This window comes from Megalobrama amblycephala, linkage group LG2, assembly GCF_018812025.1.
Source record: "Megalobrama amblycephala isolate DHTTF-2021 linkage group LG2, ASM1881202v1, whole genome shotgun sequence".
NCBI classification, from domain to species: domain Eukaryota; kingdom Metazoa; phylum Chordata; class Actinopteri; order Cypriniformes; family Xenocyprididae; genus Megalobrama; species Megalobrama amblycephala.
Window position 1 is genome coordinate 33,139,519 of NC_063045.1, and position 17,450 is coordinate 33,156,968.

General features: G+C 37.4%; 2 protein-coding genes across 4 annotated transcripts in view; one reads left to right on the forward strand and one right to left on the reverse strand.

Moving 5' to 3' along the window:
• LOC125255945 (histone-lysine N-methyltransferase 2D-like) overlaps positions 1-17,450 on the reverse strand; it is a 526,365-nt gene that overhangs the window by 147,198 nt on the left and 361,717 nt on the right. The gene's annotated exons all lie outside the window — the stretch shown is intronic.
• The window catches only part of map3k1 (mitogen-activated protein kinase kinase kinase 1, E3 ubiquitin protein ligase), a 64,458-nt gene that overhangs the window by 22,698 nt on the left and 24,310 nt on the right, over positions 1-17,450 (forward strand). The window contains exons 1-7 of one of the 2 annotated variants that reach the window (XM_048171399.1): positions 10,751-10,908; positions 11,949-12,099; positions 13,848-14,057; positions 14,491-14,685; positions 15,213-15,329; positions 15,412-15,560; positions 16,950-17,071. In XM_048171399.1, coding sequence (XP_048027356.1) covers positions 10,835-10,908; positions 11,949-12,099; positions 13,848-14,057; positions 14,491-14,685; positions 15,213-15,329; positions 15,412-15,560; positions 16,950-17,071 — 1,018 coding nt within the window. In that variant the 5' untranslated portion in view covers positions 10,751-10,834. Of the gene's footprint in view, positions 1-10,750; positions 10,909-11,948; positions 12,100-13,847; positions 14,058-14,490; positions 14,686-15,212; positions 15,330-15,411; positions 15,561-16,949; positions 17,072-17,450 lie in introns of those variants that run through there. The other variant, XM_048171389.1, reaches the window with a different exon arrangement.

Sequence of the window (17,450 nt, forward strand, 5' to 3'; positions counted from 1 at the left end):
AAGTCCAGATATTATTCCTCAAACGTCCACATCACAATGTGAAATATTAGCATAATGTCCGCCCATAGGAATACGCAAAGAGAAAAGGTGAGGTTCCAATGCACTGGGTCAGCTGGCCAATCAGAGCACTCTGATCTTTTTGGAAGGAGGGGCTTTGTAGAAGTCAGTGCGTTTCAGAGAGACCGGGAATAGGGGAGCAGCAGTAATGTACAGTATGTGAAAAATGTGTTTTTTGAACAATAAAGCATGTTAACCTATTATGTTTCACCCAATAATCAAAATAATGAGCTTATGTGACCTTCCTAAACAATGTCTAGTTATGGCTGGTACCAGTATGATCACAGATATATTACATTTCTTAGATAGTATATTTTTGTGAAACAACATAATGGAAGAGCTGTCATTTTGTGAGCTTTTCCACTTGGGGGTTTTTCTCCTCTGAATGGCTCTCAGGTGTACAGTAAGCCAGTTTGTGCGGCGATTGAAAGCACTCCTAGTTTTACAGTGTGACCCAGTTCGACTGTAACTGAATGGTAACGCTCATGTCAGTGGCAGTTAGCAGCTCTTTCCATGTGCTAGTTCACATTACAGCCGGAACTTGGTGGACGAGCGTGAAAAAGTTTGGTCTCTGTAACGCCCCCGTCATGCTTAAAGGCAAGGGAAACCTGATTAACTTCACTATAGCAGTAGACACTAATACGTCATGCCTGTCCTAGTTCCTTAAACGTGGTTGTTAGAGATGTTGGCAGGACAGTGGTGGGTGTTTTCAGAAATGGCCACCAAACAAACATGTATTTTCCAAGGCTTCGTGCAGACTGTCCAGCATGTGCTGCCACCAAAAATGCTCCTTTTTTTTCCCTCTTGCTGCTTGAATTTAACTTTGTTAAAACTAACAACTGATTTGTATAAAAACATTTAAACTGCACATAATGCATGATGATAACTTTATAATAATAACTTTTTAATGACAATTATTATGTTTCTCCTTTTTTTCTGAAATATAAACATTTAAATAGTGGCTGTCAAAAATACTTTTCATTATCACGTATTTGTCAAAATATATTAATACACTATATTAAAATAAATGCTCCTCTAGAGTTTATTTTTCTAGATAACTATTAAAGGTGCCCTAGAATCAAAAATTGAATTTACCTTGGCATAGTTGAATAACAAGAGTTCAGTACATGGAAAAGACATACATTGAGTTTCAAACTCCATTGCTTCCTCCTCCTTATGTATTTCTCATTTGTTTAAAAGACCTCCGAAGAGCAGGCAAATCTCAGCATAACACTGACTGTTACGTAACAGTCGGGATCATTAATATGCACGCCCACAATATTTGCATATGCCAGGCCATGTTCAAGGCATTACACAAGCCAGTATTAACATCTGGATGTGCACAGCCAAATCATCAGATTAGGTAAGCAAGCAAGGACAATAGCAAAAAATGGCAGATGGAGCAATAATAACTGACATGATCCATGATAACATGATATTTTTAGTGATATTTGTAAATTGTTTCATTAGCGTGTTGCTAATGTACTGTTAAATGTGGTTAGTTACCATCGTTTATTACTGTATTCATGGAGACAACAGAGCCGTCGCTATTTTCATTTTTAAACACTTGCAGTCTGTATAATTCATAAACACAACTTCATTCTTTATAAATCTCTCCAACAGTGTGTAATGTTAGCTTTAGCAGCGGAGCACTATCAAACTCATTCAGAATCAAATGTAAACATCCAAATAAATACTATACTGGCATGATCCAAAGCATGCATGCAGCATGCATGACGAACATTTTGTAAAGATCCATTTGAGGGTTATATTAGCTGTGTGAACTTTATGCACCTTTTTATAGTCGAGAGCTCGGGGGGCAGGGAGTGCGAGATTTAAAGGGGCCGCAGCCTGAATCGGTGCATATTTAATGATGCCCCAAAATAGGCAGTTAAAAAAATTAATTAAAAAAAATCTATGGGCTATTTTGAGCTGAAACTTCACAGACACATTCAGGGGACACCTTAGACTTATATTACATCTTGTGAAAGAACGTTCTAGGGCACCTTTACGTTTATGGACATTGAATGGCTTTTCTGAGGTAAATGTGACATTGTTCTCAAGCTGATTTTCTGGCATCTTTCCACTGTTGAAAACTGATTGATCAATTACATGAGGCATGATACATTTCAGTAAGTTGTGCAGTATCTTTCAATATTCCTTCTGATGTTCATTCTTGTTTATTTCATGTTTATGCTGTAACTGGTGGCAAAGCAGAAGAGATGATCGGTTCATGTGCCGCTTGAACTGAGGCGTTACAGCGACCTTAAAGGGTCAGTTCACCCAAAAATGTAAATTCTGTCATTTTATTACTTACCCTCATGCCGTTCTACACCCTTAAGACCTTCGTTAATCTTCGGAACACAAATTAAGATATTTTAGTTGAAATCCAATGGCTCCGTGAGGCCTCCATAGGGAGCAATGACACTTCCTCTCTCAAGATCCATAAAGGTACTAAAAACATATTTAAATCAGTTCATGTGAGTACAGTGGTTCAATATTAATATTATAAAGCGACGAGAATATTTTTGATGCACCAAAAAAACCAAAATAACGACTTATTTAGTAATGGCCGATTTCAAAACACTGCTTTAGGACGCATCAGATCATAAATTAATCAGTGTATCGAATCAGCAGTTCGGAGCGGCAAAGTCACGTGATTTCAGCCGTTGGCAGTTTGACACGCGATCTGAATCATGATTCGATACACTGAGAATTTTCATTTTTAGGTGAACTAACCCTTTAACACCACATTAAAGAGCACCAAAACGTACTCATTGTTTGAATTTCTTTGTAATTTGAAAGTCTTTTTCATATCAAAAGTAATAAAGCACACAGCATATTGCAGTTATTGGATGGCAGGTGTGCTACAAGTAATGTTTAGTGAAGTTTTGTTCACATATCATCTGAAAACAGTAGGGACAGTCATGTATTCGAATTGAGTGTGTCCACTGCTACGCACATGCTGTGGAATTGATACAGTATCGACATGTAGTTGTCACTTACTACTTCAGTACTGTATCAATTCCACAGCATGTGCACAGCATTTGACGCACTTAATTCAAAAACAAGCGTTTAAAACGGAGTGGAAATGTGCTGAAATTGTTGAATAGAATATTATGTTTAGGCTAGAACCAGGTTTAATCTGGCCCACAGAGGAACATAACTGGGGTTGCCTGATATTAAGAGACATGCTCAGTGCAAAATAACTGCTAAGAGTTTAACTTATTAACGCTCTGTCTCCACTGTGGATAAAAGCGCTGGCTTTCTGAAAACACCAGTAAGCTTGCAGTTTTGTGATCTCCAGTTCGACATTCTGTTCACATAAAGTATAGTGTTGTTCATTGTTGTTCAAGTCTGTGTTCATTTACGGGCCTGAGAGAGAGAGATTGTGTATGTATGAATTACCTCAGTCCGTGCTGCGTTTCTCTATTAACAGTGAAGAGGTGAGTTGAAGCTGAAGTATGTCACTTTTTGTGGTTAAAAACAAAAATCAATTTTTGAGCAAGTACATAACCAGCCAGTGTTCAAAACTGTCTCCTTTCTAGGGATGGGCATTTCAAGCAAAAATAATATTCGAAGATCGCTGGGAATTGTTCGATTGTTATTCGAAAATCGCACCCCTCCCCTGCATACATGCATGCGTTTATAGGTTATACACACATAAACGGAGAGAGAGCGCGAGAGAGACCATTCACCCGAGATTCACCAGTAGTCAAAAGCAAAAGACTTTGGGCTGTGGAGTGGCTACAGAAATTGAAATTTACAGGTAACGCTAATACACACTAAATGCACACAATGCTCATGTTGTTAACATTAACAATTTGAGAGCAAAGTATAACAATAATAATAATTTGCATGGTTTGACGTGATCGTTAGATTTAATCACCATTGTTAGCGTGAGTTTTTGTAGGCCTAATGCTTTTTTTCTAAGTTGGTCAGAACAAAAGTGGCAGACATGTTTATTACTCGTTCAGATGACATTTTCCGGTGAAAATTCTTATTTTGGTCATACTTCCAAGACACAGAATCTGTGATTCCGAAGTACAGTATCACCGATGTGGTGACTGACAGCAAATATTAGATTCATCCGCACTGAGGAGCCATGCTGATGCACAACCCACGTAAAGATAATTTTGCAAATAACTGCAACTGCAGGTTTCAAACAGAGATGGCGACAAAGAGGCAAAACTTACAGACTGCAGATTTAATTGCTTCAAAAACAGTGATGTTACCAACTCCTCGCTGAGTTACTTCTGCGTTTTTTTTTTCCTCAGGGTGCATATTTATAGTTGGTGCTGTGCCGTAAATCATTGTTCCTTACCATTGTTCCTTCATCCCTTGACAGTCCCATAGTCTCCAAATTCAGTCCTGGAGGGCCGCTGTCCTGCATAGTTTAGCTCCAACCCCAATTAAACACACCTGAACCACCTAATTGAGGTCTCGCTAGGCATAAAAGAAACTTTCAAGCAGGTGTATTTGAGCTGGTTGGAGCTAACTCTGCAGGACATTGGCCCTCCAGGACCGACTTTGGAGTCTTTGGGTCTGAGCCTTAATCCTTTATCACATGACGTGACAGACGTATTGGATACAGAAATTAGTTAATAATTCCCAATCTTCCTTACAAACAATCGTGTAGTTAGGGTTTTTTTTACAATTACCTGATGTTTCTGGTCTCAAATTTTTTAGAATTTATAAATGTATGAGCTGCCTGTGTGTGTGTGTGTGTGTGTGTGTGTGTGTGTGTGTGTGTGTGTGTGTGTGTGTGTGTGTTTGTGTGTTTTATATATATTTATATATATATATATATATATATATATATATATATATATATATATATATATATATATATATATATATATATATATATATAAAATTTAAATTTAACCTTGGGTTAACTGTATTGTTGCATCTCTAGTTGAGAAGTTTCCGTGTTGCTGAATGTTTCTGTGTGCGTAAGCTACAGTGAAGAAAGCACATTGGTTTAGAACACTTCTAATTTTTGAATAATTTTGAATAATTTTTCTTAAATGTAGAGTGCGTGTTAATTTGTGCAATGATAACCTACCAGCAATTTAAAGATATTTTATTATTATATTAGAATGAATACATTACAATATACATTTATTAGAATGTGTTCATTTATTATTTATGTGCTTAAACAAGAAAACAATCAGAATATTGTAAAACCTATGCCATTACCTATACTGTGAGACAGTGCTACAGAGACCCTTCATAATGCAACTGCTTGCTCTGCCTATAGTTAGAAATGTCCTATAGTATAAAGTGTTTAATAAACAGCTGCTAAATTAAATTATACTGAGGTGATATTTAGTGCAGACCCGTATCGTGATATGTATCGTATCTGGATACATATCTTTTTTTGCCGGTTTGATCAAATGAGAATCGATTAAAATAGATCTTTTTAACATGGCCTAGTCATATTGTTTTGTTTGTTTGTTTGTTAATGGCTTTTTTGGCATTATTTTCCTTTAAAAAAAATCATATCATCATATTCTGTAAGTAGAAGGGCCACTGTTATGCAGAGTTCAGCTCCAACCCTAATCACACACACCTGAACCAGCTAATCAAGGGCTTCAAGATTGCTCAAAAGTTACAGGGAGTTTTAATCAGTGTTGGAGTTAAACTCTGCAGGACATTGGAAGTTGCCCATGCCTGAAGTAGAAAACAGCCCAGCCAACAAGTGTCCATCATCAGAACTCACTGAATGCTGTTTAAAGAAATCATCCCAGTAGTGATGCACTGATGATGATTTTTCATGGCATCATCACCCCCAATTCAGTATTTATATATTTCTTCCTATATTTCGAGCAGCTTGCTGTGCCTGGTACAGTATTTGCTCTGCTGGCGCGTCTGTGTTCTCCTCTTTGCATCCGTTTCAGAGCGTCTCATCTCTAGCCATGTTTCCATTACGCAAAACGTTTGATATTTTCTAAATGTTGATAAAAAAGGCAATTGCTACATGACTGTGTTTCCAATATCTGATGTTATGCGACGACAACTCTCGTGATGAGTCATTTTTTTTTCAAAAGATATTTCTATTTGAGAGCTTTATTTTGAGTGTAATATTTGCCACGGCTTCTAGAAGCACTTTTACCTAATATATGCTTCCCTTGGTGCTTCTCAATACTCCAATGGATGCTTCCTCATTTCTTCGCTCCTCCATCCTCCAGCCTGTGACTTGGAAAACGATCAAAAAAAAATCTCGAAGGCCATTTTAATTCTATAAATGCCATTGCAATTCTAAAAATGCACCGCAAGGAGGTGAGGAACGATCGTAAGGAAACGTCCTGAGGAGCTATGAGCGAGGATGCACAGGTGCATAGACATCTGATACTATTAGTTTCTATTATGTTAATTATTAATTGTTAATAGATTAATACTATTAGTATTAGATGTCAAACTTTAAGGGTTCCCAGATCCCTTGTGACTCGAGTGCAGCTGATGACGCTCTGAAGTGAAGCTCAACCTGCCTCTCAGGGATCAAGAATATTCCAATATACAAATAAGATTTCCTCAGATTACCCCGTCCTCGTTTTCTTTTCTTGCATCCTCCCGTTGCATCTGTGGGGTGAAGCTGAGGTGCGAGTAAAGAGATGCATAAATAAGAAAAGAAAAGCACCCCCTCTCTCGTCTTCTGTACAAACATACCCCGCTATCTTTAAAGAATGATGTTGTGACTTGACGTCAGATGACCTGTAAATGTGAAAAAAATGTTTCCATTGCAGTTTTGCAAAATATTCCTTTTTCGAATTGCCTGAAAAACCACCTCATGCGAGTGTAAACTTTTTTTGCGATATATGGGAGTTTTCGTGAAATTGACATGTTTCCATTGAGTGTATTTTCAATTCACAATTTCAATTTGCGCAATTTAAAGGGTAATGGAAATGCGGCTTCTGCCTGGCCTGTGTTTGTAGACTTCATTATATTTTCACACATGATTTTTTTTGGGAAATGATTTCAATGCAGTTTGTGTGAAAGTCCTAAATGGAGATCTGGCAAAATAAAAACTAAAAACCAATCGTGTGTTTGGAGGCAAAACCGTGCGGTTTCGATTTATGGCTGGTGGACCATAAATCCTCTACATCCCAGGATGCATGTCATGATGCTGAATGTCCAGACTGCGCCAAGCGGGAATCTAAACGAAGGCTTTGCTTTATGTTGGGTGATGGGCAAATCTCAGAGCGTTTCACAGTATGCCTGCTGTCACTGTTTATCAGTTATTTTGCTTTGTTTCATAGAAAGGTTAGTTTGTGGCTTGTTCTTTGTTTTTGATTGCTGGATTAGTTACCTGTGCTGAGTACTGGTTAGTTCAGTGCATATTTGGAGTCTTGATTTAACATCTGAGTGCTCGGCCCCTCCAGCAGAGACACGCTCATTGTGTTGGCAGTAACCCGAGTGCTGAGAGCACTGCGGCCCATGAGAAAGGGTGTGCACAGCTACAGGCCTGCAGTCTAGGCTTACGTGGAGGCTTGAAATGGATTCCCAGCCGCTGGCTCTTCCACATCCCACCTGCGTGGCCCACAATGCCTCTTTGTTCCTGCCCTATGGCACTGTGGGATAGCTGTTATCTGAGAGGCAGGGGTTGGCCACCACCGACTTTCCCATTCAAAGTAAAGATGGTGAATTCCTGCTATCCGGTTTCGTTGTGGCTGGCTCATGCTCGTGAGAGCTCCTTTTTCCTAGTGTGGGAGTGAGGTGCTCTGTTGTGTTCTTGCACGCTTACAGTGTTGCCGTTTGCGGTCAAGTTAAAGCCGCACGGTCCTCATCCAGAACATTGAGTGCGAGATTTAGCGTTTGTCAGTACAAGTAATGTGTCCATACAATAGAAAACTTGACACCGTATGCAGTTTGATCATTTAACATTTATCAGAACTTTCTTGAGCAACAAGATCAATTCCTTACCAAGGTGAAATGAAGTTTATTCTCAAACACTGCTTTTTGCATTTCATAATTCTCCATACCAGTGCTGTTACCACATGAACACACATACTTATTTTAAAAGATAAATGTTAATGTAAATATTAACAAATGAAATTACAAAAATGGCATCTAGTCACGCATTTAGCCATTACATACACAAATATTCTAATAAACAATAATCAAGGAAAATAATAGGGCCTAATGGTATTATAAACAGAACGAAAACTGCAATCTCAGAACTAACTTTTAATATTTAATAATATTAAATATGAATTATAAATGTTATATATTATAATATAGAATATTTAATATTATTTATTAATAATGTTTTAATACATTTTAGGGCTGGGGAAAAATAAGGTGTTAATTTCTGTAATTTAACATTTGCTGTTTAACACCAGCAAATATAACTGATTATGCTAAATAAATCCAAAACTGAATGTGACACTTTATATAGGCATTAATTATGTGTTGTGTTCATTTAAATTAAAAGTTATGGTTCATCATGTCCTGTAATTGTTAATAAATTTGTTAATAAAGTCTGTAAATTTGCGGTTAGGATTATATAATGTTAATGATGGCTTTCAAATATAATGTTTAATTGCTAAAAGTACTGTTTAAAGGGATAGTTCACCCAAAAATGAAAATACTGTTATTTGCTCACCCTCAGTTGTTCTAAACCTATACAAGTTTTTCTTCTGTTGAGCACAAAAGAAGATATTTTAAAGAATGTTGGTAACCAGCCATTGACTTCCATAGTGTGTGTGTATGTATGTATGTGTATGTATGTATGTATGTATGTATGTGTATGTGTGTGTGTGTGTGTGTATATATATATATATATATATATATATATATATATATATATATATATATATATATATATATATATATATATATTTTTTTTTTTATATATATACAATTTTTTTTTTTTTTTTTCTCTCCGTACAATGGAAGTCAATAGCTACCGTCAACTGTCTGGTTACCAGCATAGTTTAGTCCAGCACACTGCATTTGGGTAAACTGGAAATTTGGAAATTATAGTTGTGATGATGGATAGATATATCCATGATGGATAGAGTATCCTCTTGAGCAGTCTTAAATGAGTCAAATAACATCTTAAATGAACTTGAAGAGTTGTGAGCAGCCTAATAAACCAGTTGCTGTTTTGTCTGTCATTAAAGTTAATCAAAGAACAAAAGAAACAGAGAAAATTGTAGCTTTAAGGATTAATCTATATTTCATTCATAATTTACGCATTGAAGACTGTAAAGTGTCTGATAACTTTATTCAATTTCTAAATAGTTCCTGCCTGTTAGACAGCCCACAGGTAAATGACATTTATTTCATTTTAAGTTCGCTTAAAGTTATTTTTAAGCCTAATAAATGTTGAACTTGATAGCTATTAGTTATACTGTAATGTTGAATGTCTATAATTCATGTTTAAAAAAATCCATTTCATAGAGACATCAGTAGCAGCAGTAATATCAGTGATACTGGCCTTCATTCATAAAAATATGCCATTTAACAAATATTTAAAATGTACTGTCTTTAAGTTGTTTCTACCTTAATTTGGAGAGTAACTGAATTTATTACAATTTAAAATATTAAAAACTCAAATGTTTAATCTTGATTAATTACAGAAAAATGTGTGATTTATAATTAGTTGTTTTTTTTAATCGATTGACAGCACTAATAGTACTTGAGTGCTGGTGAGAGGGGTTAATAGTTATTCTTTTAATTTACACAACATATTTTTCTCTTCCTTTTTCTCGTTAATCCCTCTTACAAAACTCAAACCATAAGGCATCATGTTTTGTCTTTGTGTGAACTCTGACCAACTGCACAACTCAAAAAAAAAAAAAAAAAAAAAAAAAAAAAAATGTCTCTACGCCCTCTCTGCAGATTACCATAATTATCTTTAACACATCACTATTATCGTCCTGTTGGCTTGACATTCTGTTTTGAAACCACGGCTGGTCATGTTTTTTTAATACAGCATGTCAGGTTAAAACAGTTAAGTTCATATGTCGAAATTCTGCGCTCTTTTACATTCAATTGTATCTAGCAGTTTGAAAGAAGAAAAAAGGAACAAAGTGTTGAATGTTGTGCGTTTGTGTTGCTGTCTATTGAATCGAACTGTAAGAATCACAGAAAGGCCCTTCGTTTGGTTTTCACAGTCGATCATTAGTGTAACTTTTGAATACACGTCCTGTGCTCATCCTCCATTATTATTAATTGATTGTTGATTAATTATAATCATTCTCCAAACAGGACAATGGTGCATGCGTTTATTAGGCTGTCAGTTAACAGCTAATAAACTAGCCTACAAGAGCTGCTGGCCAGTCCAGTGAAAACACAAGCAAAACGCAAAATTGTCATCATATTTCTGTTCTTCCAGCAGAATACTCTCATTTTCGTTGTGGACACAATAAACCATAAGCAATATTTTATCGCAGCTAACCTTACTGTCAATATTTAGACAGTATTCAGAGTTTGTATTCTGCATTAACGATACTGTAGAAAACTGGTAAAGTTACTTTTTGTAATTTTTAGAGCCATGCTTGATGAACACAGTTTTTAGGTCAATGTCGGTGATTTGTATTAGCAATACAGTTTTTGCTCGAGCCTTACCAATCAGTTGGTCAGCAGATAACGCTTCTGCAAAAGAGTAGCTCTTTTTGACGTCACTCCACTTCCTCTTTTGATGTGACTGGGGGAGCACAGGAAGTCTGGCTTTCCTGTCTTGGGTTGTTATTGTTATGCAGCGCGCTGCTTATTGAGGAGCCCAAAAGAGGCGAAAGGACACCAGTGCTCCTGCTGCTCATTACAGATGGAGACGCTCCACAGCTGCCCACCTCTCCTTCCTGATCCTGCCGCCACATGTGGACACACAGCGCTAAATGGGTGCTTAGAATTTGTCTGACTGTCTCTCTGTGTCTGTCTTTCTCAATCTTAAACTCGGTCTCTCTGTCGGGCAGTTTAGGGGCTTTTCCACCATTTACTTTAATGATGTTTAATGAGACCCTCGGTTGTGATTTTCATCTTGTGTAAATAAGCATGATGGGTAAGTTGGCAGTTGGCAGTTCTTGATGCAGTATTTCCTCCATTCACTGTATACTACAAAAATACTTTTTTGTAACGTGAAATCTTTGATGGATAATGGATATGGATAAATTAATCAGTCAAATGACTAATGAAATTATGTTGTCGATTCAGCATGTCAAATTTATGTATGTTTTTAAGATGCACATTTATTTTGACACTTTCAAGCATACAATGTCTGTTGAACGTATTTTATTTAAAAATCTAACGTGTTTTTTTCCCTCGATGTTCCAGTTGAGACACATGATTTCAGAGAGTTTCATTAAATGTTCATGTTAAATTTTGGTTGCATTTGTCAGTTAATAAAAATGTAACTGGTTTTGTAAAATAGGCACATAACATTGTAATAAAATTGATATCAACCTTAGGCCCTTGAATCTAATCAAATCGTAATCGTATTGTAGCATGTTTTGAACTATCAGCAAATATTGTATAGATGAGAATGAATGTCTCAGGGTGAAAATCAGACATTTCACCACATCAGTTAGTCAGTCAGATTAATTCAGATAACATTAGCTATGTTTCCATCCACCTGTTTTTATGCATATTTTGGGATATCGCATAAAAAAACTCGATGGAAATGGAAATGCCAAGATGCGCATAAATTCTAAAAATGCGCACAAAAACATATGTGCTACAATAAGCTAAGATGGACGCACATTTACTGAATAAATCCATGTGATATGCAACAAACTCACATGAATTTGCCTCAGCAGAGGATGTGATTGAATGGTAATGTCTGTTGAAATACGGTGGAAAAGGATAAATATGGTGAAATACAAGTTCATGTACATGCTTATTAACACTCAGACTTAAGATCATAATTCCTTGTCTTTCTGCAGCCGGGACATGGAGAACAAGGAGACTCTGCGCGGGCTGCAGAAGATGGAGGACCGGCCGGAGGAGCGTTTGATCCGAGAGAAGCTCAAGGCCACGTGTATGCCCACCTGGAAGAGCGAGTGGCTGGAGAGGCGGAGCAGAAGAGGCCCAATGGTAAGAGACAACGAAACCATAGCTATCGCAACTCTTGTGGTTTATTGCACATCTCACCACAAGCACATTTTTGGTTGACCAGTTTTTAAAAAGGCATTCTAACAACCTTGTGCTATAGCCGGCTGGTTTTGAAAGCAAAAATGGATATTTAAATGTGAAAACATGTCCCGTGACAGTCAGGTGAACCCGTAACCAGGCTAATTGTATAGGGCTTGCTTAGGACGTTAAAATTAAAATCAACTAGTTGTTCAGGCAATGAAATGTAGTCTTGCACATGCCTGTTACTGTTGTGCTCATGTTTGCCAAGATTGAGTTTTTGTTTATTACTAGCATTTTTCTGCAATAGTGTGTTAAATGGTTTATAAAATTATATTGGTAACAATTTATAACAAGTTTTCATTAGTTAAAATTGTACATGTTAAGTATTTCTACAGCATTTAATAATCTTAATTTCAACATTACAAAAGTTTGTGTAAGTCTGTTTATATTAGTTAATGCATCCTGAACAACATGAACAATGAACAATTGTATTTTATAAATACAATTAATCTTTGTTAGTCTGTGTTATATAATGCATTAACTAATGTTAACAAATGAGACCTTATTTTAAAGTGTTACCATTATATTATTAATAAAATTTATGTAATTATAAGGGTAGTTTTAACACAAAAAAAGAGATTAGTTCTGGCCTCGCATACATGGCTTATGAACGGCTCATTTTGAAGAATGCCATTTAAAAAAAATTAAAATTCAAACTCTTTATATTCTGTTTTTAATTGTTTTGTTTGGTTTAGCTTGTTAATTTATAGTTAATTTTACAAAGATGTTTTTTTCTATTTTGTTAAAATAAGATTAATTTCACAATACATTGTCACCATTGTCTTCCATTTTATTCATATGGCATCATTACTGACTCTTCAGATTACTGATTTTCTACCTTACTACTGTTAACGATTAAATCACTGGATTAATTAACTAGTTAACTATTGCTAAGTACTGTTAATGGTTAAATCATTGGATCAGGTGCCCTGTTAACAAAAATAGCTGAAAAACAGTTGGAGTAAGAAACAGGAAATGAGAAGTTTTGAAGTGGAACATCTCCTTCTGAGAGCAGCAGGCCTTCCTTACATAACCATTAGAACAACTGACCCTGTTAATGGACTTTCACACTGTCTGCTTGAACGCTTTGCTGCAGTTTCACTGCGACTAGACATTAAGGGGCCATTTACATGACACTGTTTTCAAATAAAAACGTAAAACTTTTTATGCATTTTGGCCTTTCATTTACACAATAACTGTGTTTTGGGGGCCTGAAAAAGCAAACTTTTGCAAAATGTGAATTTGTGAAAACCGTGACGTCATGCTCATGGGCATACATGTTCAGTCTATAGGGGTGTAGTGTTTCTTTACAAAATTACATCACCAAGTATTGGCCTGGCAGCAGAATATAGTGTTTTTAGTAGTTTTTGCTGATCCATGTGAACAGGGATCATTTTGACAATGTTGTCATCTGTATGCGAAAAACGCAAAAGAAAACATTTCCATTTTTAATATATTGTTATCATGTTAACTTACCCTAAACTAATGTTTTCTCACTGGAAATAACAATTTATAGTAAAAGCATAATTTCAATGTCCAAATATTGGCCGATATGACTCACCCCTACAAGACAAAATAAAAAAGCAAATCAAGGGACAAGAAACTGGATGGAAATAGTTTTTGATTTTTCTTGTGTCATCGTATCTCAGGTGGTGAAGCCCATTCCTCTGAGAGCAGACGGCACTGAAGCCGGAAGTGACAGTCACAGCTCATCTTCCTCTCAAAGCAGAGGCCATCGCAGCCCTTCTCCTGGACCTTCCTCTTTCTCAGCCGCCTCCTCCTCTTCATCGTCCTCCACAAAGACTGCTGGGAAGCCTGATTCTCCTGGTCTGCGCAGACGGAGAGGGTCCCCAGTGCCTGTGAGTTTGTCACATTTGTATTGTCTTCTGGTGGCATGAATTTTGTTGTTGTCTAGATGAGTGTTTTGAAAATCTAATTCGACAGGGTTTCTGCAAGTCTAGTTCACCCAAAAAGTCATCATGAATAGAATAGAATATCATGAATGTGCAATCTAATCTAATCTTAAATGCTTTATATAGCTTTTTGTTAATTGTATGACTTTTGTTATTTACTTTGTTCTTGCCATGAAGATAGCCTTGTTGCTGACATGGCGTTAAAAAATAATAATAATAATAATAATAAAAATAGTAATTTCATTGATTAAATTTAAATTTAAAAATTAGAATATTTCTGGGAGTTTGTTACATTTTCCACTTAGGTTGTCTTAAAAAAAAGGCCCCAACATCCGTTTTGCCGTGGAGCTGATATTTTAGTCTGATTGTGTTGTTACAGAGCGGCAGGGTGACGCCCCCTCGCAGAGCTCCCTCCCCTGATGGCTTTTCCCCATATAGTCCAGAGGAGACAAACCGCAGGGTCAACAAGGTCATGAGAGCCCGCCTCTATCTTCTGCAGCAAATAGGACCCAATTCATTCTTGATTGGCGGAGACAGTCCTGACAACAAATTCCGGGTTTTCATTGGTCCACAGGTATGTCCCTATGTCAAATATTTAGTACTCCTGAACAATGTACCAGTCAAAGAAAAACCCTTAAAGATCAGGCCCCTGAGATATCAATTGCCATATAAATAAATATGATGTTGTTAAGTTGAAATGATTGTATTACATGAGAAGAAACGCATAATAGGTCTAGGCATGGAGCTACAACAGCTAGTAGGCAATTGGTTGCCTGGGACAAATACATATTTAATGTTATACATCAGTACAGTAAAGAAAGAGAACTGAGATTGTCAACCGATTTTATGGGTCAGAAGTGTGTTGGGACACCACAGGGATGTTTGGCATGTTTGGCCTGCCATTTACTGTGGTTAGTTTCTGTAAATCAAACTATTTATGAAAATCGGTAGCATAAAAAAAACAAAAACAAAAAACAAATGCCACTGTTGTAATAAAAACGGTTTTGTTTCCTCACTGCCCAATATATTATATATACTTTAACATAATTGTGTCACTATTTAGTTATTCCTCATAATTTCCATTGTGTTGTTTGTGATCAGACTTGTAGCTGTGGCCGAGGGACATTCTGCATCCACGTGCTCTTCGTCATGCTCAGAGTCTTCCAGCTGGAGCCATCAGACCCTCTACTGTGGCGCAAGACCCTCAAGAACTTTGAGGTGAGTTGCCCCACAATGCCCCACAGCAAACACTGTGCCATTCTTCACACTCAGAGTACATTGATGGTTTGATTTCATTTAGGTGGAGAGCTTGTTTCAGAAGTATCACAATCGCCGCAGTTCACGCATCAAAGCTCCCTCACGTAGCACCATCCAGAAGTTTGTGTCCCGCATGTCCAACTCTCACACGTCATGTACCTCCAGTGCCTCCCCATCCAGCAATGAGAGCAGGTTTGTAATCCTCAAGAGCCACTTATCTTGTGGAACTATTACCCCCTTTCCACCAGCATGAACCGGGTGCTAGTTCAGAGCTAGTGCCAGTTCGGAGTTGGTTTGAGGATAAGAACCGGTTTGCTTTTACATGGGCTAGAGAGCCAGCACAGAGCCAGGTCGTACGACACTGTATACGTCTCATATTTCACAGCAAAGCTAGCGCTACAGCGCCAAACACAAATACACCAGGCTCATTTGAGATGCATCGGCTTCTCGCATAGCGATCGGCGCATGGTATCAAAGCTCCGTATGCTCTACAAACGCTCCCGCGGATCCGCGGCACCCACCGAATCGGTCCGATGCATCTCGAACAAGCCTTCTATCAACAATTACGGATGTTTCACTACTGTTGATGCTCGTGGCTTTGCGAACCTACATCGGCATCCAAACACGGCTCGCCGTAATTTGTATATAGACGGAGATTACAATCGAGCTGATATTAGCTTGATTAGCTGCTATTTCAAAAATGGCGCTCACACAAGTTTCTTGTTGGTCACGGTAACACCGCCCCCAGCCCCTGACGCAAGCGGTTCTTATTTCTAGTCCAGCAATGTTTTGGTGCTACTTACGAACCACTTTTCCTGGTTCGGAGCTCTGGTGCTTTGTGTGTCGAAAGACAAAGAACTGATTTGAAACTAGGCTCTGGCTCCGAACCAGCACTCAAGCGGCCATGGTGGAAAAGGGGTAAAAGTGATGTTTTGCTGACTGGATCTTGTGAGTGTTTTGTTTTGTTTTTGTTTTGTTTTTTTCTTGTCCTATCATCATTGTTTTAGGGCTGCCACTGAATTTAAAATTTGCACTTTGAATCTGGTTTTACAAAATTTTTACATTTTCAGGCCCCCAAAATGGGGTTGTCGAGTAAATGAACGGCAAAAATACATACGTTTTCGGTTTTTAGTTGAAAACGGTGTTGTGTGTACAACCCCTTACATTTCAAGCATCTTCATTATTAACTTAAAGGAGCAATTGAGCAAAATCATTCAATCTGAATTAATAGTTTACTGCTATTATGTCATCTTCCTCTATCTCTTACTTTATCCGTATTACCTCATGAGCTGACTGGGCGAGCCAAGTTTGCGAACCCCAAATAGGTGGTATTGTTGTGTTAGTGTGCACAGTGATGTTGATGCTGTCTGAAACTGTGTGAAGTCAGTACGTTTTAGAATGTCAGAACAATTAATGTTTGCGTTCTAAAAATGTTATGGTTTGTTTTCATGGTACAATCTCAAAAGAAAAATTTGATTTTTCATATGATCCATTTGAAACAAAGTAGATTTTCTCTCTGTCACTGCCCCCATGTCTTAGTAACTTTTAAAACTGTATCTGTGTGACTTCTCTTGTGACCAGTATGAAGGATGAGGAGGAGCAGATGTGTCCTATCTGTCTGTTGGACATGCTAGATGAGGAAAGTCTGACGGTGTGTGAAGAGGGTTGCAGAAACAAACTCCACCATCACTGCATGTCTATATGTAAGTACCAAGAAAAAATATCAATGCTCATATCCCAGATTATCCCACATCACCTACTATTATATTTAGAATAGTCAACAGAAACTAGAATTGACTTCTGCATCTGTCCACATCAAAGGAGGGAGACTTTAAGAGACTTTTTTGTGGGTACAGACACTTTTACAAAGGGCTGGTAAATAGAGCCCATATAAAGGACATGATCCTGACTAGTCTGTCTTAAGGGATCATGAAACTGAGCATATCATATACATTTTTACATGAGAGGGAGGGCCTTTAGATTGATTTCCCTTCAGTTACTGTGCAAGTTCATACAGAACATCTGGTCCGGAATGAGCATGTTTAAGCTTTTTCTGCCCATTTTTTTAAGCTACCCTAGTGC